General features: G+C 39.9%; 1 protein-coding gene across 1 annotated transcript in view; it reads left to right on the plus strand.

Annotated features, from left to right (window-relative positions):
* cacna2d4a (calcium channel, voltage-dependent, alpha 2/delta subunit 4a) overlaps positions 1–23,618 on the plus strand; it is a 366,454-nt gene that overhangs the window by 106,272 nt on the left and 236,564 nt on the right. The window contains exons 17-22 of the mRNA XM_063059526.1: positions 1,879–1,950; positions 9,797–9,858; positions 11,549–11,616; positions 15,173–15,218; positions 22,207–22,304; positions 23,041–23,134. Of these exons, the coding sequence (XP_062915596.1) occupies positions 1,879–1,950; positions 9,797–9,858; positions 11,549–11,616; positions 15,173–15,218; positions 22,207–22,304; positions 23,041–23,134 (440 nt within the window). The remainder of the gene's footprint in view (positions 1–1,878; positions 1,951–9,796; positions 9,859–11,548; positions 11,617–15,172; positions 15,219–22,206; positions 22,305–23,040; positions 23,135–23,618) is intronic.

Genomic DNA, 23,618 nt, shown 5'->3' on the forward strand with positions numbered 1-23,618 from the left:
CATCAGGAAAAGCACCACCTCTTTCAAGGGTAAAAGTGCTGTGCTAAAGTCAGTCTCCTTTGCACTAAAGTACTACCCATCTGCTTTTGATAAAAATTTCTTCAGTTGATAAGAAAAATGAAAAATGGTGTAACATGAGCACTTTGGATGACTATGTAGAATAAAGGGACAAAGGGTGTTATTGATTCAGTGGGTGAGTGAGCTAGTGCAGAGACAGCAACTGGCGAATGTGTGTATTTGATATTGTCTAGTTGGGACAAATATCAGGGCAAGGGGATCTTGTGGTTTTGACAGAGTGACCATCCATTTGCTGGAACAAGTGCTGGTAGCGTATTGCATGTGATGAAATTATATTTGTGTGGCATATTGTTAGCAAGTGCAAAAATTTAACTAAGCTTTTATGAAACAGAATTACGGAAGAAAGCCCACAACAGCTCTAAAAACATAGGTAGTGCAGAATATTGCAATCTTTTTAAGAGCTTTTAATATAGAATTTGTGAGTCACACAATGCCATCTTAACACCAAATATATGATGCAGTCTGATTTCAAGGTATATTTAGCTCCCAAACTATAATCTCAGCAATGACTCATTTTTTTTCCAACACACTTGATTCAGTTTTTCTGTCATGATCGTTCACATGCATGACTTCACCCTAACTTTATGTTTTAATAGTGTATCAGAGATAACATACACTAAGTGACCACTGTATTAGGTACATCCGTACACCTGCTCATTAATGCAAATATTTAATCAGCCAATCACGCAGTAGCAATTTAATGCATAAAAGCGTGTAGACATAGTCAAGAGGTTCAGTTGTTGTTCAAACCAAACATCAGAATGGAGAAGAAATGTGATCTACGTGACTTTGACCAGGAATGGTCATTGGTGCCAGACAGGGTAGTTTGAGTATTTCAGAAAACGCTGATTTCCTGGGATTTTCACACACAACAGTCTCTAGAGTTTACCAAGATGATGTGAAAAACAAAAACCATCCAGTGAGTGGCAGTTCTACGGGCAAAATGCCTTGATAATGAGAGAGATCAAAGGAGACTGTTTCAAGCTGACAGCACTCAAATAACCACACGTTACAACAGTGGTGTGTAGAAGAGGATCTCAGAACACACAACACATCAAACCTTGAAGTGGATAGGGTGTAGCAGCAAAAGAACACAAATATACATTCCTTTGCCTGGAGGTACCTCATAATGTGGCCACTGAGTGTATTTTAAAATAGGGGAGGAATGAGTCATCCTTTAACGGGAGGTGAGTTCTAGCAAGGCAACTATTTGTTAGTTAAATAGGGTGTGATACTAGTTTTGGGATGAGCTGTTCAACATCTTCCTGCTTCTTCCTGATTGACGCTGCATTCCTGTTCCACTCCCAACCTGACTACTTCCACCAGACTGAACAAGCAGGAACTTAACATATTTCAATCAATCCCATGGAATCATTTTAGTGCATAAACATAACTTTTTGGTCTGTATGCATCATGTTTTCTTTTCACCCATAAACCATAGACAGTAGCTGAAGCTGATAGCTAATTTCAAATAGGTTTGTATTAAAGTGATTGAATTTGGATACCAGATTTTGTTTGAAAATGCTTTGTTCTTTCAGCAGGCAAATTTATAATTATTTTACACTTACAGTGCATGACCAGTTTACAAGAGTATATTATTGCAGTTTTGTATCAAGTACCTAGCAAGTGGTCGTGGAAAATTATTCCCACAAGATAACTTTCTCTTAAAATAAAACAAACCTCCTGCATTATAATTCTTACTATGTCCAGTATCTTTACTGATCAAAGAAAGCAATGTAAGAAACATCACTGTAAAGACGCTTGAAGTTGACAGTGATCTTTTTTCTCCCCTATATATAGCTCAGAACAGCCATGGTGAATGGAGAAACTGGAACAATGTCAATGAATGTGAAAGTACCAGTTGATGAAGGAGTAAGAAATATACTTGTCTTTATCACGTCCTGTTAATAATTATTTATTCAGTCTAAAGTCCTTTTTGCCTTTTGGAAATTCCAACTGACATTCTCTACTTAACAGGTATGACTTAATAGATGTTTACTCTGTTCATCTGAATTACAATCTGTAATTCAATACAAGGACATTTCAAATATTAGATGAGTTGAAGACCAGTTTATTTTCTCTCAATCTGTCAGAGGGCTCTTATCTAGAAACAGAATTTCATTCATTTTGAGGTATTACATTTAGGCTACATTTTGCCTTGGTAACATAATCGGGTAACACTAAAAAAAATTGCTACAATAAGACATTCTTACTTGAAGAAAACACAGTTGTGGTGTTCTCTCATTCTAAAGTGTTATAAGTAAATTTACAATTACAGGAATGGAAGTGATGCCCCAGCCAACAGCTACATTTCAGTTTTACCTACTTGTGCTAGTGCAGTTGAAGAGTTCCCACCATGGCTGCCATGAAGTTGAGTAATACCATGGTGGGAGATGAGGGACCGAAAACTAAGGATCCAGTGAATTAGAGAGAGTACATTCAAAGGTGAGGGTAACATTAGGAGGCGGGGGAATATAGAGAAATAGTTAAATGGTACTGCTTTAATGGACTCTTCAAGTTTTGGAGCAGCCCATTGTGATTCCATGCCACAACTGGACTGCTCCTTGGAAGTTGCTTGGGGTGACAAATTGCAGTATCTAGTTCACAGATACCATGTCTGGATAAGGCAACACATTAAAATCAATATTGGGAAGTCAGTAAAAATAAAAACAACTTCCCAGCAAGATCTCTTTAGTTCTTTTATCCTGACATTCCACATATTGTTTATGATTTTTTATTTATTTAGAGATTCAGTGCAGAATAGGCCCTTCTGGTCTTTCAAGCCTCACCACCCAGCAACCCCTGATTTTGTCCTAGCCTAATCAAGGGACAATTTACTGATTAACCAACTACCAGTTTTTGCTTAATTGTGAGTTAACAATGGAAGTTGTAAATAGCAAACTCTAGATCTAATTTCTGTAAGTATATCATCATACCAGTGAAATACAATAGGAAAATGAAATACATGCTTGAGTGAATCAAACAGGAAATGCCTGATGAAATTTCCTGATTGCCAGGATTCCAATTAAAAAAAAAGGTACAAATACTTTATAACATACGCTAAACAACTTTGATGTAAAAATGGGATATCACACAGATATGATTTTAAAAAATAATATTCTTGTGACAGGATTCTTTACTTCATCCATCACAATATGCCTAAAATAATGAGATCAAATTTTCAGAAAACTAAGGCACAAACTTAAGCTGAGGTACAAGAGCTCCATTCATTGATGGTCAAAGGCTGAGGTTCATTTCCTTATCTGTATGAAAATCTCAAAAGGAACAGTTCTGGGTAGAAACTGCATGTGAAAATAATAGAAAAGAGTGCTAAGATTCACAATGTTCAAAATAGCAGTATTGAATTCAGCATTAGAGTCTGTGGGCCAACAGCTATAGGGGATTAGTATACTCAGTTCTTTGTCTGAGATGGAAAAAATGGGCCAAATTCTCTTTTTATGTGTTATAAATTTTAATGTTTCATGAAATATTATAAATATATATCTGGATGCTTCTTGTTAAACCTTTAACAAATATACAAACTAATCATTCTATCCTGGTCAGCAATTTGAAAATACTGACATAAAGTGAGCTGAGACACCAAGGGCCTAATTTCACATTATTCTCTAGCAATTTGGCATTATGGAAAGTATAAAGTTGATTGGCTGATATTAACATATATTTAATTGGAATTGGTGGAAATTACCTAACCCTTCCAATGCGGATTTATGAGACCAGAATATTATGCTAAATTACCTGTTGATAATTGGTTTATTATTGTGAAATATACCAATGTACAGTGAAAAGCTTAGTTTTGCATGCCATTGCCATCCTTATGGATCATTTCAACAGATCAGTACATTAAAATAGTACAAGGGAAAACAATAACAGAATGTTACAGTTACAGAGAAAGTACAATGCAGGTAGATAATAAGTTCAAGGGCATGATGAGATAGATTGTGAGGTCTATCCTATACTACAACAGCTCTGTTCAATAAACTTACAACAGTGGGACAGAAGTTCTCCTTGAGCCTCATAGTAGACAGTATGCTTCTGTATCTTCTGACCAATGAGAAGAGTGTCTGTTTCAGAAGGATAGCAAAGAAACTATAGACCAGCAAGCTTAACATCTGTGGTAGGTAAGTTATTGGAGAGAATTCTACAATCCTTTCGTGTATTGATACACGCGCAGCTGGAGAGATGGGTGTTGATTTGGGGTAGTCAGCTTAACCAAAGAAAAAACTTGCAAGGATGTTGCCGGTACCTGAGGGATCAAGTTATAGAGCGAGGATGGATAGACTAGGACTTTATTCCTTGGAACACAGCAGACTGAGAGACAGCTTATAGAAGTTTAGAAAATCATGAGGAGCATGGATAGAATGAATGGACTCAGTCTTTTTCCCAGGGTTGGGAAATCAAGAACTTGAGGGCATAGGTTTAAGGGGTGAAGAGAAAGATTTAATAGGAAATTGAAGGGCAGTTTTTTTTCACACAAAAACTGGTATGGAGGTGGAATGACTGCCAGGGGTACTGGTTGAGGCAGGTAGAATAACAATTTTGAAAATACAAATTGGACATGGATTGGAAAGGTTTAGAAGACTTGGGACAAATGCTGGCAAATGGGATTAGTTTGGATGGGGCACCTTGGTCAGCTTGGACCAGATGGGCCGAAGGGAGAGAAGGATCCATTTGCAAAGGAAGGCATTGAGACCCAGGTTAAGGAGTTTTGTGATGAGTTTGCTTTGAATTGTGGAATTGAAGTTGGAGCTATAGTCAATAAATAGTAAGTAGTCCTCCTATCATGCTTCCAAGGTAAGTGGCAGCATTTGGTTGATCCTGGAAGTCCTGGAGTGGAATCAGCTGACTAAAAGGTAAATGACTGTTTATGAACAGACTTGGAAGACCTGGAGTGAAAGCAGCTGGACTGGAAGGCAAATGTTATTTTTACCCTCGGTAGGTCTGAAAGTCCAGGTGAGAAGTGAGATGCACCATCAGGTGGTGTCTATTGGAGCCTCAGCACCAGGACCTGGTCTTAGGTATTCTATACAGTCAGGCCTTTGCTCCAGTTGGGCCTCAGCATCTAGTCTCTGCATTGATACTCCAGTGGAGTTCAGAGATTGGGTCCCAGCAGTGGGGGAAGGCGGGCTCAATGGGATTGCACTTTCATGCTGTTCAAGCTTCAATATGGATAGGACAATTCCAGGCCTCACTAGCTGGTTTGATGTAGGTTGGAATCAGGTTGGTAGTTCATTTGCCCTAGGAGTTTGAATGATTGCCAAAACAATAAGAACATTATTATTAATTCTTTAAGTCTTAGAATTTAGCTTTAAAGGAGTAGAACAATTATAATAGAAGTAATGAACAAATCTGCAGAGAGTAGCTTCAATGAGTTGGCATACTCCAGAGTTAATTGCATTGTGAGCAGTTTCCTGAGGAGTGTAAAATTAAGACCTAACCAAAATTCGGGCAGCCAAAGTAAAACTGAAATCAATCTAAACAGAGCCTGGTCATTTTTACTGCTGCTCAGGAAGTAGAGTTCAAAGGTCAAAATAAATTCATTATCAAAGTTCATATATGTCACCATATGAAACCCTGATAATTCATTTTCCTGTGGGCAATCACGGTAAATATGAGAAACACAATAGAATTAATGAAAGATCACACCAAATAGGGCAAGCAACAAATAATGTTCAAAAATGAACAACCATCTGAAAATACAAATGAAAGAGGAAAAAATAAATAAAACAATAAATATCAAGAACATGAGATGAAGAATCCCTGAGAGTGAGTCTAGTTCAGTGGGAACAGTTCAGCGACGGGGCAAGTGACGTTAGATGAAGATATCCCCTTTGGTTCAAGAGTCTGATGGCTGAGCAGAAATAACTGTTCCTGAACCTGGTGGTGTGGGTCCTGAGGGTCCTGTACCTTCATCCTGATGGCAGCAGCGAGAAGAGAGCATGGTCTGGATGATGGGCTCCTTGATGATGGGTGCTGCTTTCCTGTGACAGCGCTCCATGTGGGTGTACTCATTGGTGGGGAGGGCTTTACCCGGACTGGGTCGTATCCACAACTTTTCAAAAGGTTTTTCCATACAAGGGCATTGGTGTTTCCGTACAAGGCCTTGATGCAACCAGCCAATATACTCTCCACCACACATCTATAGCAGTTTGGCGAGGTTTTAGGCGTCATGCCAAATCTTTGCAAACTGCTAAGAAAGTAGAGACACTGCTATGCTTTCTTCATAATGGCACTTACATGCTGAACCCTGGAAAGAACCTCTAAAATGATATCACCGTGGAATTTAAAGTTGTTGACCATCCCCACCTCGGATTCCCTGGTGAGGACTGCATCATGAATATCTGGTTTCCTCCTCCTGAAGACAGTCGTCAACTCTTTGGTCTTGCTGACATTAAGTGAAAGGTGTTCTGGCACCACTCAGCCAGATTTTCAATCTCCCTCCTATACATTATACTGATTCATCACCACTCTTGATTCAGCAAACAACAGTGGTGCCATCGGCAAACTTAAATATGGCATTGGAGCTATGTTTAACATCACAGTCACAGGTATAAAGTGAGTAGAGCAGGGGGTTAATCACACAGTCTTGTGGTGCCTGTGCTGAGGGAGATTGTGGAGATGTTTTTGCCAATCAAAACTGACTGGGAGGAAATTGAGAATTCAGTTGCACAAGAGGGTATTGAGGCCTCAGACGAAGCTTATTGATTAGTTTTGAGGGCATCATAGTATTGATTGCTGAGCTGTAGTCAATGAAGTGCATCCTGATGTATAGATTTTCACAATCCAGATGTTCCAGGGTTCAGTGAAGAGCCAATGACATGGCATCTGCTGTAGATCTGTTGTGACAGCAGGCAAATTGGAGCGGATCCTAGTCGCATCTCAGTCAGGAGTTGATATTTTTCATCACCAAACTCTCAGAGCACTTCATCACAGTGGATGTAAGTGCTAGTGGATGACATCATTGAGGTAGGTCACCACATTCTTCTTAGGCACCGGTATAATTGAAGCCTGCTTCAAGCAGGTGGGTATCTCAGACTGCCAAAGCAAGAGGTTAAAGATAACAATGAACACTACTGCTGGTTGATCAGCACAGGTCTTTAGTACTTGGCCAGGTAACCTGTCTGGGCTGAATGCTCTCCGTGGGTTGACCCTCCTGAAGGATACTCTCATGTCGGACTCAGAGACTGAAATTACAAGGTCACTGGGAGCTGTGAAGGTTCGTGAAGGTGCCTCCCTATTTTGATTTGTCAAAGCAAACATAAAAGCATTGAGCTCATCTGGGAGTTGAGCCTTGGTGTCACCCACGTCATATTGTTCCTCTTTAAGGTATTTAATACCTTCCACAGCTGTTGAACATACTTCAGAGTTTCACGTTTGGCCCAGAATTGCCAATTCATACTGTACCTGGACCTCTTGTATGGAACTTAGTTGCCAGACCTGAATGTCATTGACCTGGACCTCAGCAGATTGCAGCTCTCATGGCTCATACGACTATAAGACCATAAGACTTAGGAGCAGAATTTGGCTATTTCGCCCATTGAGTCTGCTCTGCTCTTCCATCATGGCTGGTTTATTATTCCCCTCAACCCCATTTTCCTGCCTTCCCATAATCTTTGGCGTCCTGATTAACCAAGAACCTATCCGCCTTCACCGTCATCTCTGGCAATAAATTTCACAAATTCACCAACCTCAGGCTAAGAAATTCCTTCTCATCTATGTTCTAAATGAATGCCCCTCTATTCTGAGGCTGTGTCCTCCAGTCCTCGACTCTCCCACTAGAGGAAATGTCCTCTCCACATCCACTTTGCTAGTCCTTCAATATTCAATAGGTTTCAATAAGATTCCCCTTCACATTCTTCTAAACTCCAATGATTGCAGGCCCAGAGCCATCGAATGATCCTTATCTGTTAACCCTTTCATTCCTGGGATCATTCTCTGGAACCTCCTCTGTACCCATTTCGATGCCCGCACAAATTTTTTCTAAGAGGTGCAAAGCTGCTCACAATACACCGTGGTCTGACTAGAGCTTTATAAAGCTTCAGAATTACATCTTTGCCTTTGTGTTTGATCTCTTGAAATGAATGCATTTGCCTTCCTTACCTGCATGAGGACTCCCAAGTCCCTTTGCACCTCTGATTTTTGAATTTTCTCTCCATTTAGAAAATAGTCTGTGCTTTTATTTCTTCTATCAAAGTGCATGACCGTACTCTTCCTGACACTGTATTCCATCTGCCAGTTCTTTGCCCATTGTCCTAATCTGTCCAAGTCCTTCTGCAGCTTCCCTGCTTCCTCAAACCTACCTGTCCTTCCACGCATCTTCACATTGTCCATAAACTTGTCAACAAAGCTATCAATTCCATCATCTAAATCATTGACATATAACATATTGCTCTTGTGTTTCTATCATGGACCGTTCCTCTTTTCTTCCTGGCTCAGAGAACTCTTGCAACCACAGTTCCTTTGTGTTCCCTCCCAGCTCACCCACACACAGACTAGTAATAGTGCACATAATGGAAAGGACATAATCAAGCTCGAGACAGAGCAGAAAAGATTCACAAGGTTGTTGACTGGATTGGAAGTCCTGATTTATCAAGAGAGATTGGATAAGGTAGGTTTATTTTCTTAAACCACAGGGAATAGGTTTAAAGTGAGAGGGAGGAGGTTTAAAGGGAATCTGAGTGGTAAATTTTTCCCACAAAGTGTAGTTAGTATCTGTATTGAGCTACTAGAAGAAGTGGTGGAGGCAGGAACAGTAACAACATTTGAGAGGCTTCTTGACAGATACTTAAATGACCAGGACAGGGTGGAATATGAACTCAATGTAGGGATGAGGGATTAGTGTAGTTGGGCATAGTGGCTGGCGTAGACACGATGGGCTGAAGCATCTGTTTCTATCCTATACAACTCTGTCATTCGTTGACTCTCTAACACCAATCAATGTATTTGCAATCCACATTGACCATCCATATGCCTGGTGCACGGCATGGCATCACTGTCAGACCCTAGGACTATGTGTGTAAAATTGATAGATACTTCTGGTGTAAGTATTTTAGTACTGGGACATGTAATTTCCTGAATATTAACTAGTATTGTCTTAACACAAATAGCTCAGAGGGGCCATATTTTTTGAGGTTTGATCAGGAGAGCTTTTTGACCCAATATGCAGGTTGACCTAAGATTAGTACTGGCCCTTATCTTGGTGAGCGTTGCTCAGGGAGGATTTTGAAGATAACTATCATAATTCTGTATATTTCAAAATTATTATGGAAAAAGATAGGATTAGCTCGAAATAAATACCTTAAATTGGGGAAGTCAAGTTTCAATGAAATAAGATATAACTTAGCAAACATAGATTGGCAGAACCTACTTGCAGATGTCCACATCTGTACAGAGAGTAAAGCATTCAAAAAGGAAATAGTGAGAGTTCAGGAGCAATATGTTACTGTAAGAGGGAAATCCAAGGGTAACAAGTGCAGTGAACCCTGAATGTCGAAGGAAACAAATGACAACATTTAAGAAGTATCTAAATGACCAATTTAATCGCCTAGGTAGAGAAGGTTGTGTGTAAGTGCTGGAAGATGGGATTTATATGGATGTTTCCCCACTGTTAATGTGATGTGGTGGGTTGAATGGCTTGTTCAGTCCTGTTGTGCAGTAACAAATGCTGATATAATTTTATTCTCTCTATTTGAATTTCCAGAAACGCGTCTTATTTCTAACAAATGACTACTTTTACACAAATATTGATGATACGCCTTTCAGGTGATATTCTACTTCAAACATTAATTTCGTTAATTCTCATTACTTTCTAAGTAAAGGTATCTGACAATAAGTTTGGTCCCACATCTCAACTGCCTTGCCTGCAGCACTTTAGAAGTGATTGATAGGTGTTCATCTGGAGAGATTGAGAATGATAAATGACCAAAAATATTTTAAAATTCAATTTTCAAGACCTGAACATAACTCGAAGGCCAACATTATTTGTTCATTTCTAATTAACCTTCATGTTGTGTCACAAACAAGAGAAAATCTACAGACACTGGAAATCTGAGCAACTCACAAAGAATGCTGGAGGAACTCAGGCCAGACAGTATCTATGGAAAAAAGCACAGTCGACGTTTCGGGCCGAGACCCTCCGGCAGGACTGGAGGGAAAAAAGGCTGAGGAATAGATTTGAAAGGTGGGGGGAGGGGAGGGGAGAGAGAAACACGAGGTGATAGGTGAAACGGAGTGGGAGGGATGAAGCAGAAAGAGCTAGGAAGTTGATTATGAAAGAAACAAAAGGCTGTGGAAGACTGCAAGTGATGAAAATCTGAAATAAAAAAGATGATGGAAAAAAATCAGGAGGTCAGCCAGTATATGAGGAGAGAAAAACAATTACCATCAGAATTATGAGTCACAGACCCTAAATACTGACTGTTCAATGGATGTTACATGACTTACTGAGCTTTTCAGCTACTTCAGTATTTGCTCTAGACCATGATGAAGTCTTGAAGTCAGGAAATGTTTGTCAGTATGGCATTGCCCAGTAAGTGAGCCTGAAAACAGATGTGCAGCTTCTGCACTGATCAACAATTAAAAGACAGAATGCTGACCTCTGAACTTCCTGAATATTGCATAACAGCTGTAAACATGGCCCCATGTAGAAGTTCCAAAAGAATGTAAGAACTTGTCTGCACCCACTTTCCATCTTACCCTTCACATTCTCCTAACCGTAAGCTTTTAGCCTATTGCAAACACCTTTGCACATTTCTCAGAATTGGCACCCCCTCAACATACACCACATTGGCATAGCAGTTAGTACTGTTGCTACACAGCTCCAGGGAAATGGGTTCAATCCTGACCTTGGGTGCTGTTTGTGAGGATTTTGCAGATTCTTCCTCATACCATGTGGGTTCCTGCAAGAGCTCCACTTTCTTCCCATATTCCAAAAGATTGCATCAGGTTAATTGACTACAATGAATTACATCCATTTTGGTTGGGTGGCGGAGGAATGGGAGAAGTTGATAAGAATATGAGAGCCATTAGGTTTCAGGGAAATAAATGAGGGAGTGAGATTAATGAGAATTCTCAGAAAGCCTATATGGACCAGATGGATGAAATGCCCTTCTTCTATAACATAAAGAAAAACTAGAAATGAGAAATGAACTGAAGTCAGTGAGATAGAAATGCCTACACTGCCCTTGTGGTTTAGATCAAGATCTGCTTCACCTAAATCAAATCCTTGATTTAAAACCAAAGAGGGTTGTTCCAGAAATCCTAAGGAACCATTGATAGAATAATATTACTGCTGCTCTGAAAGAACAGAATATAATTCAATTGACATGAAGTTCAATAGGTTTTGAAACCTTTCATTATCTAATCCATTCTAATGAAAAATCAACTAAAGGTGTTGCTAGTATGCATAATATGCAAGATTGTATGCATCATGTCATAATTTTCTTTCTTTCAGTCTGTGTATTGTTCTTACAAGGGGTCATGGTGAATCTCTATTCATTGGAAATATATCTGTGGAAGAAGGTAAGAACCTACAGCTTGACTGTTTTGTCAGTAGATTTTAAAATCTTATAGGAGATGTCATGACAATATTAAAACTGTATTCTTTACTTCCTGACAATAGTTGCTTAGGCTCAAAATATGAAAAACATGAGATAATTGGCATTTCATTGATGTTACTTTGTTCCAAATCAGAATTCAGTAAAAGGGTGAAGTTGGGACATCTGAAGGTGAGGAGCGCTGAATGAGGAAGTTTTAATCATTTAATTGTTCCCATTGCTATTCTCTCAGCTTCTTCAAGTAACCTAAATATCTCTATATTGTTCTGAAACATCGCTAGTTTTTGTACACAATCCATTCAAACCTACCTCCTCCTTCCTAATTAACCTTCTCTGGTTTTTCAACTCTGCTCTCAAACCCATCTCCCCCATTTCACATACATCTGCTGTCACTCCATCCTCCCGCCACCCCACTAGGAATAGGGTTCCCCTGGTCCTCACCTACCTCTCCACCAGCCTCCGGGTCCAACATATTATTCTTCGTAACTTCCGCCACCTTCAACGGGATCCCGCCACTAAGCACATCTTTCCCTCCCCACCTCTCTACTTTCCGCAGGGATTGCTCCCTACGCGACTCCCTTGTCCATTCGTCCCCCCCATCCCTCCCCACTGATCTCCCTCCTGGCACTTATCCTTGTAAGTGGAACAAGTGCTACACATGCCCTTACACTTCCTCCCCTACCACCATTCAGGGCCCCAAACAGTCCTTCCAGGTGAGGCGACACTTCACCTGTGAGTCGACTGGGGTGATATACTGCGTCCGGTGCTCCCGATGTGGCCTTCTATATATTGGCGAGACCCGACGCAGACTGGGAGACCGTTTTGCTGAACACCTACGCTCTGTCCGCCAGAGAAAGCAGGATCTCCCAGTGGCCACACATTTTAATTCCACATCCCATTCCCATTCTGACATGTCTATCCACGGCCTCCTCTACTGTAAAGATGAAGCCACACTCAGGTTGGAGGAACAACACCTTATATTCCGTCTGGGCAGCCTCCAACCTGATGGCATGAACATCGACTTCTCTAACTTCCGCTAATGCCCCACCTCCCCCTCGTACCCTATCTGTTATTTATTTTTATACACACTCTCACTCTCCTTTTTCTCCCTCTGTCCCTCTGACTGTACCCTTTGCTCATCCTCTGGGTTCTACCCCCCTTGTCTTTCTCCCCGGACCTCCTGTCCCATGATCCTCTCATATCCCCTTTGCCAATCACCTGTCCAGCTCTTGGCTCCATCCCTCCCTCTCCTGTCTTCTATCATTTTGTATCTCCCCCTTCCCGTCCCACTTTCAAATCTCTTACTAACTCTTCCTTCAGTTAGTCCTGACGAAGGGTCTTGGCCTGAAACGTCGACTGTACCTCTTCCTAGAGATGCTGCCTGGCCTGCTGCGTTCACCAGCAACCTTGATGTGTGTTGCTGGTTTTTCCTTGTTTCATTGTGAAAAGGTTACAGATAAATTGTATTTTGTTATTATGTGTCATATTATCTATTATTTAGGCATATGAAGATTGAAAATTACCAATGTGTTTATAGTGCAAGTCTGGTGGCGTATGATAGATAATAAATTGGTAAATTGGTTTATTATTGTCACATATACTGAGGTACAGTGAAAGACTTAGTTTTGTATGCCATCCATACAGATTATATCATCACACTAGTACATCAAAGTAGTAGTATATGGAAAACGCAATAACAGGATACAGAAGTTACGCAGAAAGTTACGCGGAAAACGCAATAACAGGATACAGAAGACAGTTACGCGGAAAGTGCAGTTCAAACATGTAATAAAGTGCAGACCATAACAAAGTAGAATGTGATGTTAAGAGCATATATATATATATAAAACAGTACTTGTATAAGAACCTAAGGAATAGAAACAAGAATAGAGCATTTAGTCCCTTGTATCTTTTTCATTAATATCATAACTGTTATTTTACCTCAGTGTTGTTTTCCTGTACTATCACCCAATATCACCCAATTTTTTGATTTTCTTAACATCAAAAGCAAAACAATCTTAGACTTGATTGTACTCAGTGACAGAGCCATCTTTGTTTTTCTTGGCAGTGAATTCCAAAAATCCAACCCAGTTCAATAGATTGCTTACCTCTGCTCTGGTCAATTGCTTACTTTGAGGTTGTGATCTCTGCATACGCAGCCTGGAAAAACATTAACCTGACATATTCTCTTTTAAATCTGGGCAGGGTTTTAATGTTTCAATAAGGTGATCTCTCATTCTTCCAAAATTAAAGAGACTATAGACCAAGAACTTTTCTTAATGATAAGCCTACAGCTCTCAGTAATCAACCTGGCAAATCTTTGCTGCGCTTCCTGTAATGCAACCTCAATATATCCTTCTTCAGGTCAACAACATTTCAAATGCAATTTTACTAGACCTCTATACAAATGGAAATAGATATATTCACTCTTTTGTTCAAATTCTTTTGCAAAAACAGACCAACATACCATTTGCTTTCTTAACTTTAAGTGATTCCTGTACAAGGTTCACCCAGGACCCTCAGAACACAAAACCTGATGAAGGGTCTCAGCCAAAAATGTCAACTGATAATTTCCTTCATAGAAACTGCCTGACCTGTTGATTCTTCCAGCATTTTGTGTGTTGACCTGCACCTTCAATTGCTTGCCCACATTCCCATATAGCTTTATATAATCTGAAAATGTAGATATTTTATGTTTGATCATCTGATCCAAATCACTGATAATCTACTTTGTAAACACTCATGGCCTCAGCTTCAATCCCACTGATCACAACTTCACAACCTGAAAATGAGCCATTTATTCCTATTCTGTTTGTTACTCCATTAACTATACCTTAGTCCTCATCAACAGACGACCCCCAATACCCCTGTCATTCTGCTTGATAATCTCTTGTTTGGGACTTTATTGAAGTACACTTATCAACTAGTTCATTCTTATCTATTCTGCCAGTTACAACTTCAAAGAATTCCAACAAATTTGGCAAACATCATTTCCTTTTCACAAATCCATGTTGACTTGCTAAATCCTGAAATAATTTTCTGAGTGTTCTGTTACCATTTCCTTAATTACAGTTTCCATCATTTTCTGTACTAATGCTGAGTTCTTCATCTATTTTTCTCTATTCTTGAATAATGGGGTTACCTTTGCTATTTGTGGGAACCATTCTAGATGTATAGGATTTTGGAAGATAATAACAGCCTATTAACAATCTCCATAGTTACTTCTATCTAAACTGTTTGACATGGGTCATCAGGACCAGAGGATTATTTCTATTCAGACCCAATAATTTTCTCGATATGATGAAATCTTGATAATCCAGAGTCATCATCATTACAGTTCCATTTTTTTTCAAAGATGGATCTTAAAAGTGCATATTTCTTCAGCAAAACATTTTTTTGTCTTATCATAGTCGGTGGTTACAGCTTTCATCTGATGGATTTAGGAGTAGATTTTGGTCCTTTAATAAAAAACCAACATGAATCAATTTTAAATCACTGACTTACTTTTTTTTTAATTTCAGGGTTACATGACATAGACCAACCTGACGTGACACTTGCCAATGAATGGTAAGGTGGTATTACTGAATGCTGTCACTGAAAATTTATACAAGTGGACTTTGGATTAGCTTACTATTATTCAGAAGTTTATTTGTAACTGGTGGCCATACTCTCAATGGAAAAATACCCTTTTAGTACTTTTATAACCTCGGGACATTTCAAACTGCTTTGATGTAGGAAACACAGCAACCGATTTGTATAACACACACAAAATGCTGGAGGAACTCAGCAAGCCAGGCAGCCTCTATGGAAAAAAGTACAGTCGTCAACATTTCAGGCCGAAACCCTTGGGCAGGACTGGGAAAAAAAAGCTGAGGAGTAGACTTATACACAGGTAGAGTAGTAGTTTGCACAATGCTTTACAGTACCAGTTCAATTCCCACCGGTGCCCGTTAGGAATTTGTACATCTCTCCCATGACTGAGTGGGGGCAATGATTTCCTTCCACAGCACCAAGGCTTACCAAGCCTTAGACTACGTCCACACGACGCCGGATAATTTTGAAAACGCCGGTTTCGAGTAAAAACTACAGGCGTCCACACTAAGCGTTTTTCAAAATATCTCCGTCCACATTAGGCAGATATTTGGGTGAATCTCCTCCTACTGGGCATGCGCAGGACACAGAAAACAAGCGAAGAGGAAACGGTATACTTAGTGCGCGTTTGTCCAGTTACAGAGTAGAAAAACTTTAAAGGAATTGCTCTTGGCTGTCGCGCAGGAGGACTTAAAACTTAAAAAAAACAAATACTGGAGCGTATGGAGGCAACCGACAGGGAGTTCACGGACAGTATAACCCAGCTGACGACGAACATTGAAATACTGACTAACTCTGTTGCATTAATAAAGCACCTTGTTAAATGTATAAAACGTCTGCATCAGCGTTATCTTGTATTTCCATACAATGTTACATTAGGCTGTTACACATCTATTGTCAGAGAAGTACTTGCATAAATAGGTGAACCACCTTCATACAAGCAAGGACAGAAAACAGGGCGAAGTGAGTATACTTATTCACTTCTTCACTTCGTTGTTAAAACAACGAACATCTGTTCCGGCATGTCATGACAGCGTTTTTAAATAGTCAAAAAAGCTCACTTTACAATTTAACTCTCATGCCGTTCACACCGACTGCGCGTTATAACAGCAGTACGGCAGTGCTTGCGCAGTACCAAGCAGATGCAGAAAAAAGCATTGTTGTTGTGTTGTCATGACAACGTTTTTAAATCTCTCCGATTATCCTGTACACACAACGCCGGATATTAAGCGTTTTCAGATTTATTCACTATGGAGAGTGTTTTCGAAAATCTCCGTTTTCGGGGGCTGAAAACGCCGGGTCAGTGTGGACGGGAGGGCAAAACGAAGAGAAAAAGCTTCGTTTTCAAAATTATCCGGCGTAGTGTGGACGTACCCTAAATTAGTCATTGTAAATTCTCCTGTGATCAGGCTAGGGTTAAACTGGGGGTTGCTGGCAGAGTGACTCGCAGGGCCAGAAGGGCCTACTACACGCTGTATCTCAATAAAATAAAACAAAAATAAAAATAAAGCAATATGATAATGGAGAGAAATCAGTAAATCATGTTTATTACTATTTCCCAGTCAAATCTCACTTATCAAGAAATTCAACTGGATACTTACCGGTAGAGTCACTTCTGGTGGGACTGATCTTTCATTCACATATGTTGTGCTGATATTTGCATCAGTCAGCATCCAGCACACCCTTTCAACATTGTTGATGTAAATTGAAGCTACAAAAGTAGTAGGTCTACAACCTGCTGCATTTTGATTCCGATTTCATATAAAGGAACATTTAGAAACATAGAAACATAGAAACATAGAAAATAGGTGCAGGAGTAGGCCATTCGGCCCTTCGAGCCTGCACCGCCATTTATTATGATCATGGCTGATCATCCAACTCAGAACCCAGCCTTCCCTCCATACCCCCTGACCCCTGTAGCCACAAGGGCCATATCTAACTTCCTTTTAAACATAGCTAATGAACTGGCCTCAACAGTTTGCTGTGGCAGAGAATTCCACAGATTCACCACTCTCTGTGTGAAGAAGTTTTTCCTAACCTCGGTCCTAAAAGGCTTCCCCTCTATCCTCAAACTGTGACCCCTCGTTCTAGACCTCCCCAACATCGGGAACAATCTTCCCGCATCTAGCCTGTCCAATCCCATTAGGATCTTATACGTTTCAATCAGATCCCCCCTCAATCTTCTAAATTCCAACGAGTACAAGCCCAGTTCATCCAGTCTTTCTTCATATGAAAGACCTGCCATCCCAGGAATCAATCTGGTGAACCTTCTTTGTACTCCCTCTATGGCAAAGATGTCTTTCCTCAGATTAGGGGACCAAAACTGCACACAATACTCCAGGTGTGGTCTCACCAAGGCCTTGTACAACTGCAGTAGTACCTCCCTGCTCCTGTACTCGAATCCTCTCGCTATAAATGCCAGCATACCATTCGCCTTTTTCACCGCCTGCTGTACCTGCATGCCCACTTTCAATGACTGGTGTATAATGACACCCAGGTCTCGTTGCACCTCCCCTTTTCCTAATCGGCCACCATTCAGATAATAATCTGTTTTCCTATTTTTGCCACCAAAGTGGATAACTTCACATTTATCCACATTAAATTGCATCTGCCATGAGTTTGCCCACTCACCCAACCTATCCAAGTCACCCTGCATCCTCTTAGCATCCTCCTCACTGCTAACACTGCCACCCAGCTTTGTGTCATCCGCAAACTTGGAGATGCTGCATTTAATTCCCTCATCCAAGTCATTAATATATATTGTAAACAACTGGGGTCCCAGCACTGAGCCTTGCGGTACCCCACTAGTCACCGCCTGCCATTCTGAAAAGGTCCCGTTTATTCCCACTCTTTGCTTCCTGTCTGCTAACCAATTCTCCACCCACACCAATACCTTACCCCCAATACCGTGTGCTTTAAGTTTGCACACTAATCTCCTGTGTGGGACCTTGTCAAAAGCCTTTTGAAAATCCAAATATACCACATCCACTGGTTCTCCCCTATCCACTCTACTAGTTACATCCTCAAAAAATTCTATGAGATTCGTCAGACATGATTTTCCTTTCACAAATCCATGCTGACTTTGTCCGATCATTTCACCGCTTTCCAAATGTGCTGTTATCACATCTTTGATAACTGACTCCAGCAGTTTCCCCACCACCGACGTTAGGCTAACCGGCCTATAATTCCCCGGTTTCTCTCTCCCTCCTTTTTTAAAAAGTGGGGTTACATTAGCCACCCTCCAATCCTCAGGAACTAGTCCAGAATCTAACGAGTTTTGAAAAATTAGCACTAATGCGTCCACTATTTCTTGGGCCACTTCCTTAAGCACTCTGGGATGCAGACCATCTGGCCCTGGGGATTTATCTGCCTTCAATCCCTTCAATTTACCTAACACCACTTCCCTACTAACATGTATTTCGCTCAGTTCCTCCATCTCACTGGACCCTCTGTCCCTTACTATTTCTGGAAGATTATTTATGTCCTCCTTAGTGAAGACAGAACCAAAGTAATTATTCAATTGGTCTGCCATGTCCTTGCTCCCCATAATCAATTCACCTGTTTCTGTTTGCAGGGGACCTACATTTGTCTTTATCAGTCTTTTCCTTTTTACATATCTATAAAAGCTTTTACAGTCCGTTTTTATGTTCTCTGCCAGTTTTCTCTCATAATCTTTTTTCCCCTTCCTAATTAAGCCCTTTGTCCTCCTCTGCTGAACTCTGAATTTCTCCCAGTCCTCAGGTGAGCCACTTTCTCTGGCTAATTTGTATGCTACTTCTTTGGAATTGATACTATCCCTAATTTCTCTTGTCAGCCACGGGTGCACTACCTTCCTTGATTTATTCTTTTGCCAAACTGGGATGAACAATTGTTGTAGTTCATCCATGCAACCTTTAAATGCCTGCCATTGCATATCCACCGTCAATCCTTGAAGTGTCATTTGCCAGTCTATCTTAGCTAATTCACGTCTCATACCTTCAAAGTTACCCCTCTTTAAGTTCAGAACCTTTGTTTCTGAATTAACTACGCCACTCTCCATGTTAATGAAGAATTCCACCATATTATGGTCACTCTTACCCAAGGGGCCTCTCACGACAAGATCGCTAATTAACCCTTCCTCATTGCTCAAAACCCAGTCCAGAATAGCCTGCTCTCTAGTCGGTTCCTCGACATGTTGGTTCAAAAAACCATCCCGCATACATTCCAAGAAATCCTCTTCCTCAGCACCTTTACCAATTAGCTGACAATCTTCCAAAAGGCCCCAATCCTGGAAAACAATGATTTGCTCATAAGTGACAAGAGTACACAGCTCTTTTCATCTGTATGAGATGGCTTAGAAGTGGTTTAGACAGTGAGCAGCATTTGTCTATGCCAATGTGACAGCTGTCACCTGACTCAGCAGATGCTTCCTGGACAAAATTACTGTGGGATATTTGAAGAGAAATGCACCTCACTTCCTGAGAAGAAGTGATGTTCTGACTCCAAAATACCTCCCAAAAGAGGAGGTAGAGAGCTCTTCCACACTCCTTACCACCATCTGCTTCAGTCAGGCAGGTATAACAATAACCTAACCATCTACGCAAACAACAGGAATTCTGCAGATGCTGGAAATTCAAGCAACATACATCAAAGTTGCTGGTGAATGCAGCAGGCCAAGCAGCATCTATAGGAAGAGGAGCACATAAAGACCCGGCCTGGAGTTCAAGGCTGGAGTCGCAGTTGGTGGTTGCGTAGCACATAAAGACCCGGCCTGGAGTTCAGTCCTGACGAAGGGTCTCGGCCTGAAACGTCGACTGCGCCTCTTCCTATAGATGCTGCTTGGCCTGCTGCGTTCACCAGCAACTTTGATGTATGTTACCTAACCATCTACACCCGCATTCTCATTAATCGTCTCAATTGAACACCTCTTCCTTCAGAGCAGTTGCACTACTAAGCTGGGTCCAAGATACCCCTTGGGTGAATCAGCATATATTCCACAGAATGTGTTTTCCACATATAAATCAAACATTGTTTGGAAATTTAGGGAGGATAAATGTTAGATGTAAATACCTGGCGGGTTTCTTTCAGTCTCTGTTTGAGAACGTAACTGGGATTCACTAACCGCTCTGCCCATTAGAAGGAAAACCTTCTGTGAGTGTGAGTAGAGAATATGAATGACAATGCACATGACTGGATGTCTAACTAGGTGTATATGCATGTTTCAGGTAGCAACAATATTAATAAACAGTTGTTGTGAGTTTTTAACTTCCAAGAGATATGTTGTGCAAGATTAGAATTTTCTATTCTGTAATATCTAATATTTGTCAGATATAGAAATACAGAAGCATGGAAAATGGCAACAGAATTAGGTCACTCAGTCGTTTTTTTATTCAATATGATTGTGTTAATCATCCGCTTTAGTACTCTGAACCTATCTCCTCCCCAGACTCTTTGATGTTTTTAGCATTATTAAATATATCTAGCAACTTTTACAATGTATTTAACTACTTGGCCTCCGCTGTCTTCAATGGTAGAGAATTCCACAAGTTGAAGAGATTTCTCCTAATCTCAGTTTTAAATGACATGATTGATTAATTAAAGATTGATATCCAGCAGACAATAACGTACAGAGGTATAGGACAATATATAATGTTATTTGAACAACAGGTTGAATGACCTTGCAATTGGAAATCATTGAACTTCTGACATTTGTTATGCAAGTCTTACATAAAATAGAACTACAACAGAAAAATTAGAATGTGTAATCTCTGTCAGATAGCAATTCCCATTGAAATACGTCATATTTGAATTGATATAGCAGTTACGTTACTGGGTAAGCAACCAGAGTTGTAGACTGTTAATCCAGAAACCAGAGTCTGAATCCTGACATTGCAGCTGAGGAACTTCATTCAAATAACCAAATAAATCTGAAATTTAAAAATAAACACTACTCCCAGAAAATATAATCACAAAATTATTGGATTGTCATAAAACCCATGAGGTTCACTGAAGTCCTTCAGGGAGAAAATGCTGCCATCCTTACCCAGCCTGGCCTTTGTGATCAACATGCACAATTAATTACCTCATTAATTCTGATGTAATTAGTGATGAACTGAAAATACCAGCATTGCCAGTACCATCTACATCACTTGAAGGATTAAATGGAACACTATTTCAACGAATTCTGAACATCCGCAAGAGGAGTTTATGTTAGTACTGACCATCACAACCTTTTGCTCGATAATTATCACCTTCAGCAAAAATTATAAAAATTGTGCCTTCTTTTATACAACAAATAACATATGTAAAACATATTAGCAAGAAATAAGAAAACAACATTGAATATAGTCTCATGAGACCATGGATTTGTGCCTTGGAAGGTTTCCAGGGCGCAGGCCTAGGCAAGGTTGTATGAAAGACCGGCAGTTGCCCATGCTGCAAGTCTTCCCTCTCCACGCCACCAATGTTGACCAAGGGAAGGGCATTAGAATCCATACAGCTTTGCATCGATGTCATCGCAGAGCAATGTGTGATTAAGTGCCTTGCTCAAGGACACACACGCTGCCTCAGCCAAGGCTAGAACTAGCAACCTTCGAATCACTAGACGAACGCCTTAACCACTTGGCCACACGCCAACTACTTCGAATATATTTGGCATTGCTGTCTTAGTACTGCGCTGGATTGTTGGACTAAATCCTAGAGTCAAGCTTGAGCAAATGGTCATCTGATTGGGGGTGATGGGGATGGGATGGTGCAAAGCAGGAATACCCCCTAAATTATGACTAATGTTGTTCAGTTCTGTTAGAAATTGTCCAGTTATTTAATCTAAACATATTGCTTCAGTATCTTTATGAGGTGATAAATCCACTTGTTGGTGAGATACCATTTCTGAATTTATTTAATATTCTAATAAACTTGAAACTTGAAAGACTTTAAAACTTATACATGTGAATAAAAAGTCCTTTATTTTTCTTCCTTTCGCCAGGATTTATTGTGTAACTGACATTGACACAGACCATCGCAAACTATCGCAAAAAGAGGCTGTAATTCGTTATCTTTCGGGTCTGGAACCAGATCTGGAATGTAAGTACAAAATAATCTGTATATTTCATGTATAAGACTCATTACTGTTGTTAACAAGTAACATTCAATGTCGAACAGAAAGAGATTCTGCAGATACTGAGATCCAGAGTAACACACACAAAATACTGGAAGAACTCAGCAGGTCAAGCAGCATCTATAGAGAGGAATGAATAGTCTTCTCCACAGACGTTGTCCAACCTGCAAAATATCCAATATCAGCTGCTGAAAGAATCTAAAGGCAAGCAAGGCTCAGTGAAACTTTGCCTTCATGTTATGTACCAAGTTGATATTCAATTGAACAAGAATCTAAGCTTTTAGAATTCTTAGGGGAGATTTCCACATCAAGTTCCTGTTTTAGCAGGGCAAAGTACAGGAGCTCACACAAGGTTCTTGACATCCAGTTTCCCAGTACAGCAAAGAGCAACAGTAGAGAAAGCTGGGCTCATTCTGCTGTAAATAATACATCCCTCTTTGGGTAATGCTGGAATGATCTATTTAGCGCTAACTCCATCAGTGCTCTTATTCATGCAAACTGAATGCTAAGCAAAGTACTAGTGTACATGAATATGTTTTTATATCTTTGCCAGCATACAGTACGTCAGATAATTTCTATGTGTTGTGAGGATTTATCCACCAAATATGCGATTTTGAATATACCTTTGTCTATATATGCCTGTATCCCTCATATTTATCTATCAATTTTATGTCACCATGAAATGTTTACTTTTATGTGAAGGTGATGAGGAACTGCTCCAAGAGGTTCTCTTTGATGCTGTGATAACCGCTCCAGTTGAAGCATACTGGACAGCCATAGCCATGAATGTTTCAGAGTAAGTATAGTTGTTGCAAGAAAAATGTTTTAAATATAACAGATCTGTAAGAATTTCATTCATCAGAATTTAACAATTTACCAGGTTTATATGAAAAATGAAATTTAAAAGGGTATCACTGGAATTTTTAAAGTTTTTTGGGTTAATAAATTTATTAATTTAATCATAAATCCCCAGATCAATTTGTTCTGATTTGTGAGATTACTGGATGTGAATATATCTTCTGGGATGCCTGCCATAGTATCAATGTATTAAATTATTGGTGATTGTTGTCTTATAAATATTGTTGTATTCCTGAAATGCTCATCTATAATTTGTTAATTCCCCTTTTATTATAGTGCCAAATACTTCCTGGTTTTTTTTCTAAGTTTATTCATTAATTGTTATATACTGCTCTACTAATTTAATGACTTGTTGTTTGCCCCATCTTGATATGTTACTGCTACAATGATTTATTATCACTAATGCTATTATTTTATTAATT

The sequence above is a fragment of the Mobula hypostoma genome, chromosome 9 (genome assembly GCF_963921235.1).
Source record: "Mobula hypostoma chromosome 9, sMobHyp1.1, whole genome shotgun sequence".
Classification (NCBI taxonomy): domain Eukaryota; kingdom Metazoa; phylum Chordata; class Chondrichthyes; order Myliobatiformes; family Myliobatidae; genus Mobula; species Mobula hypostoma.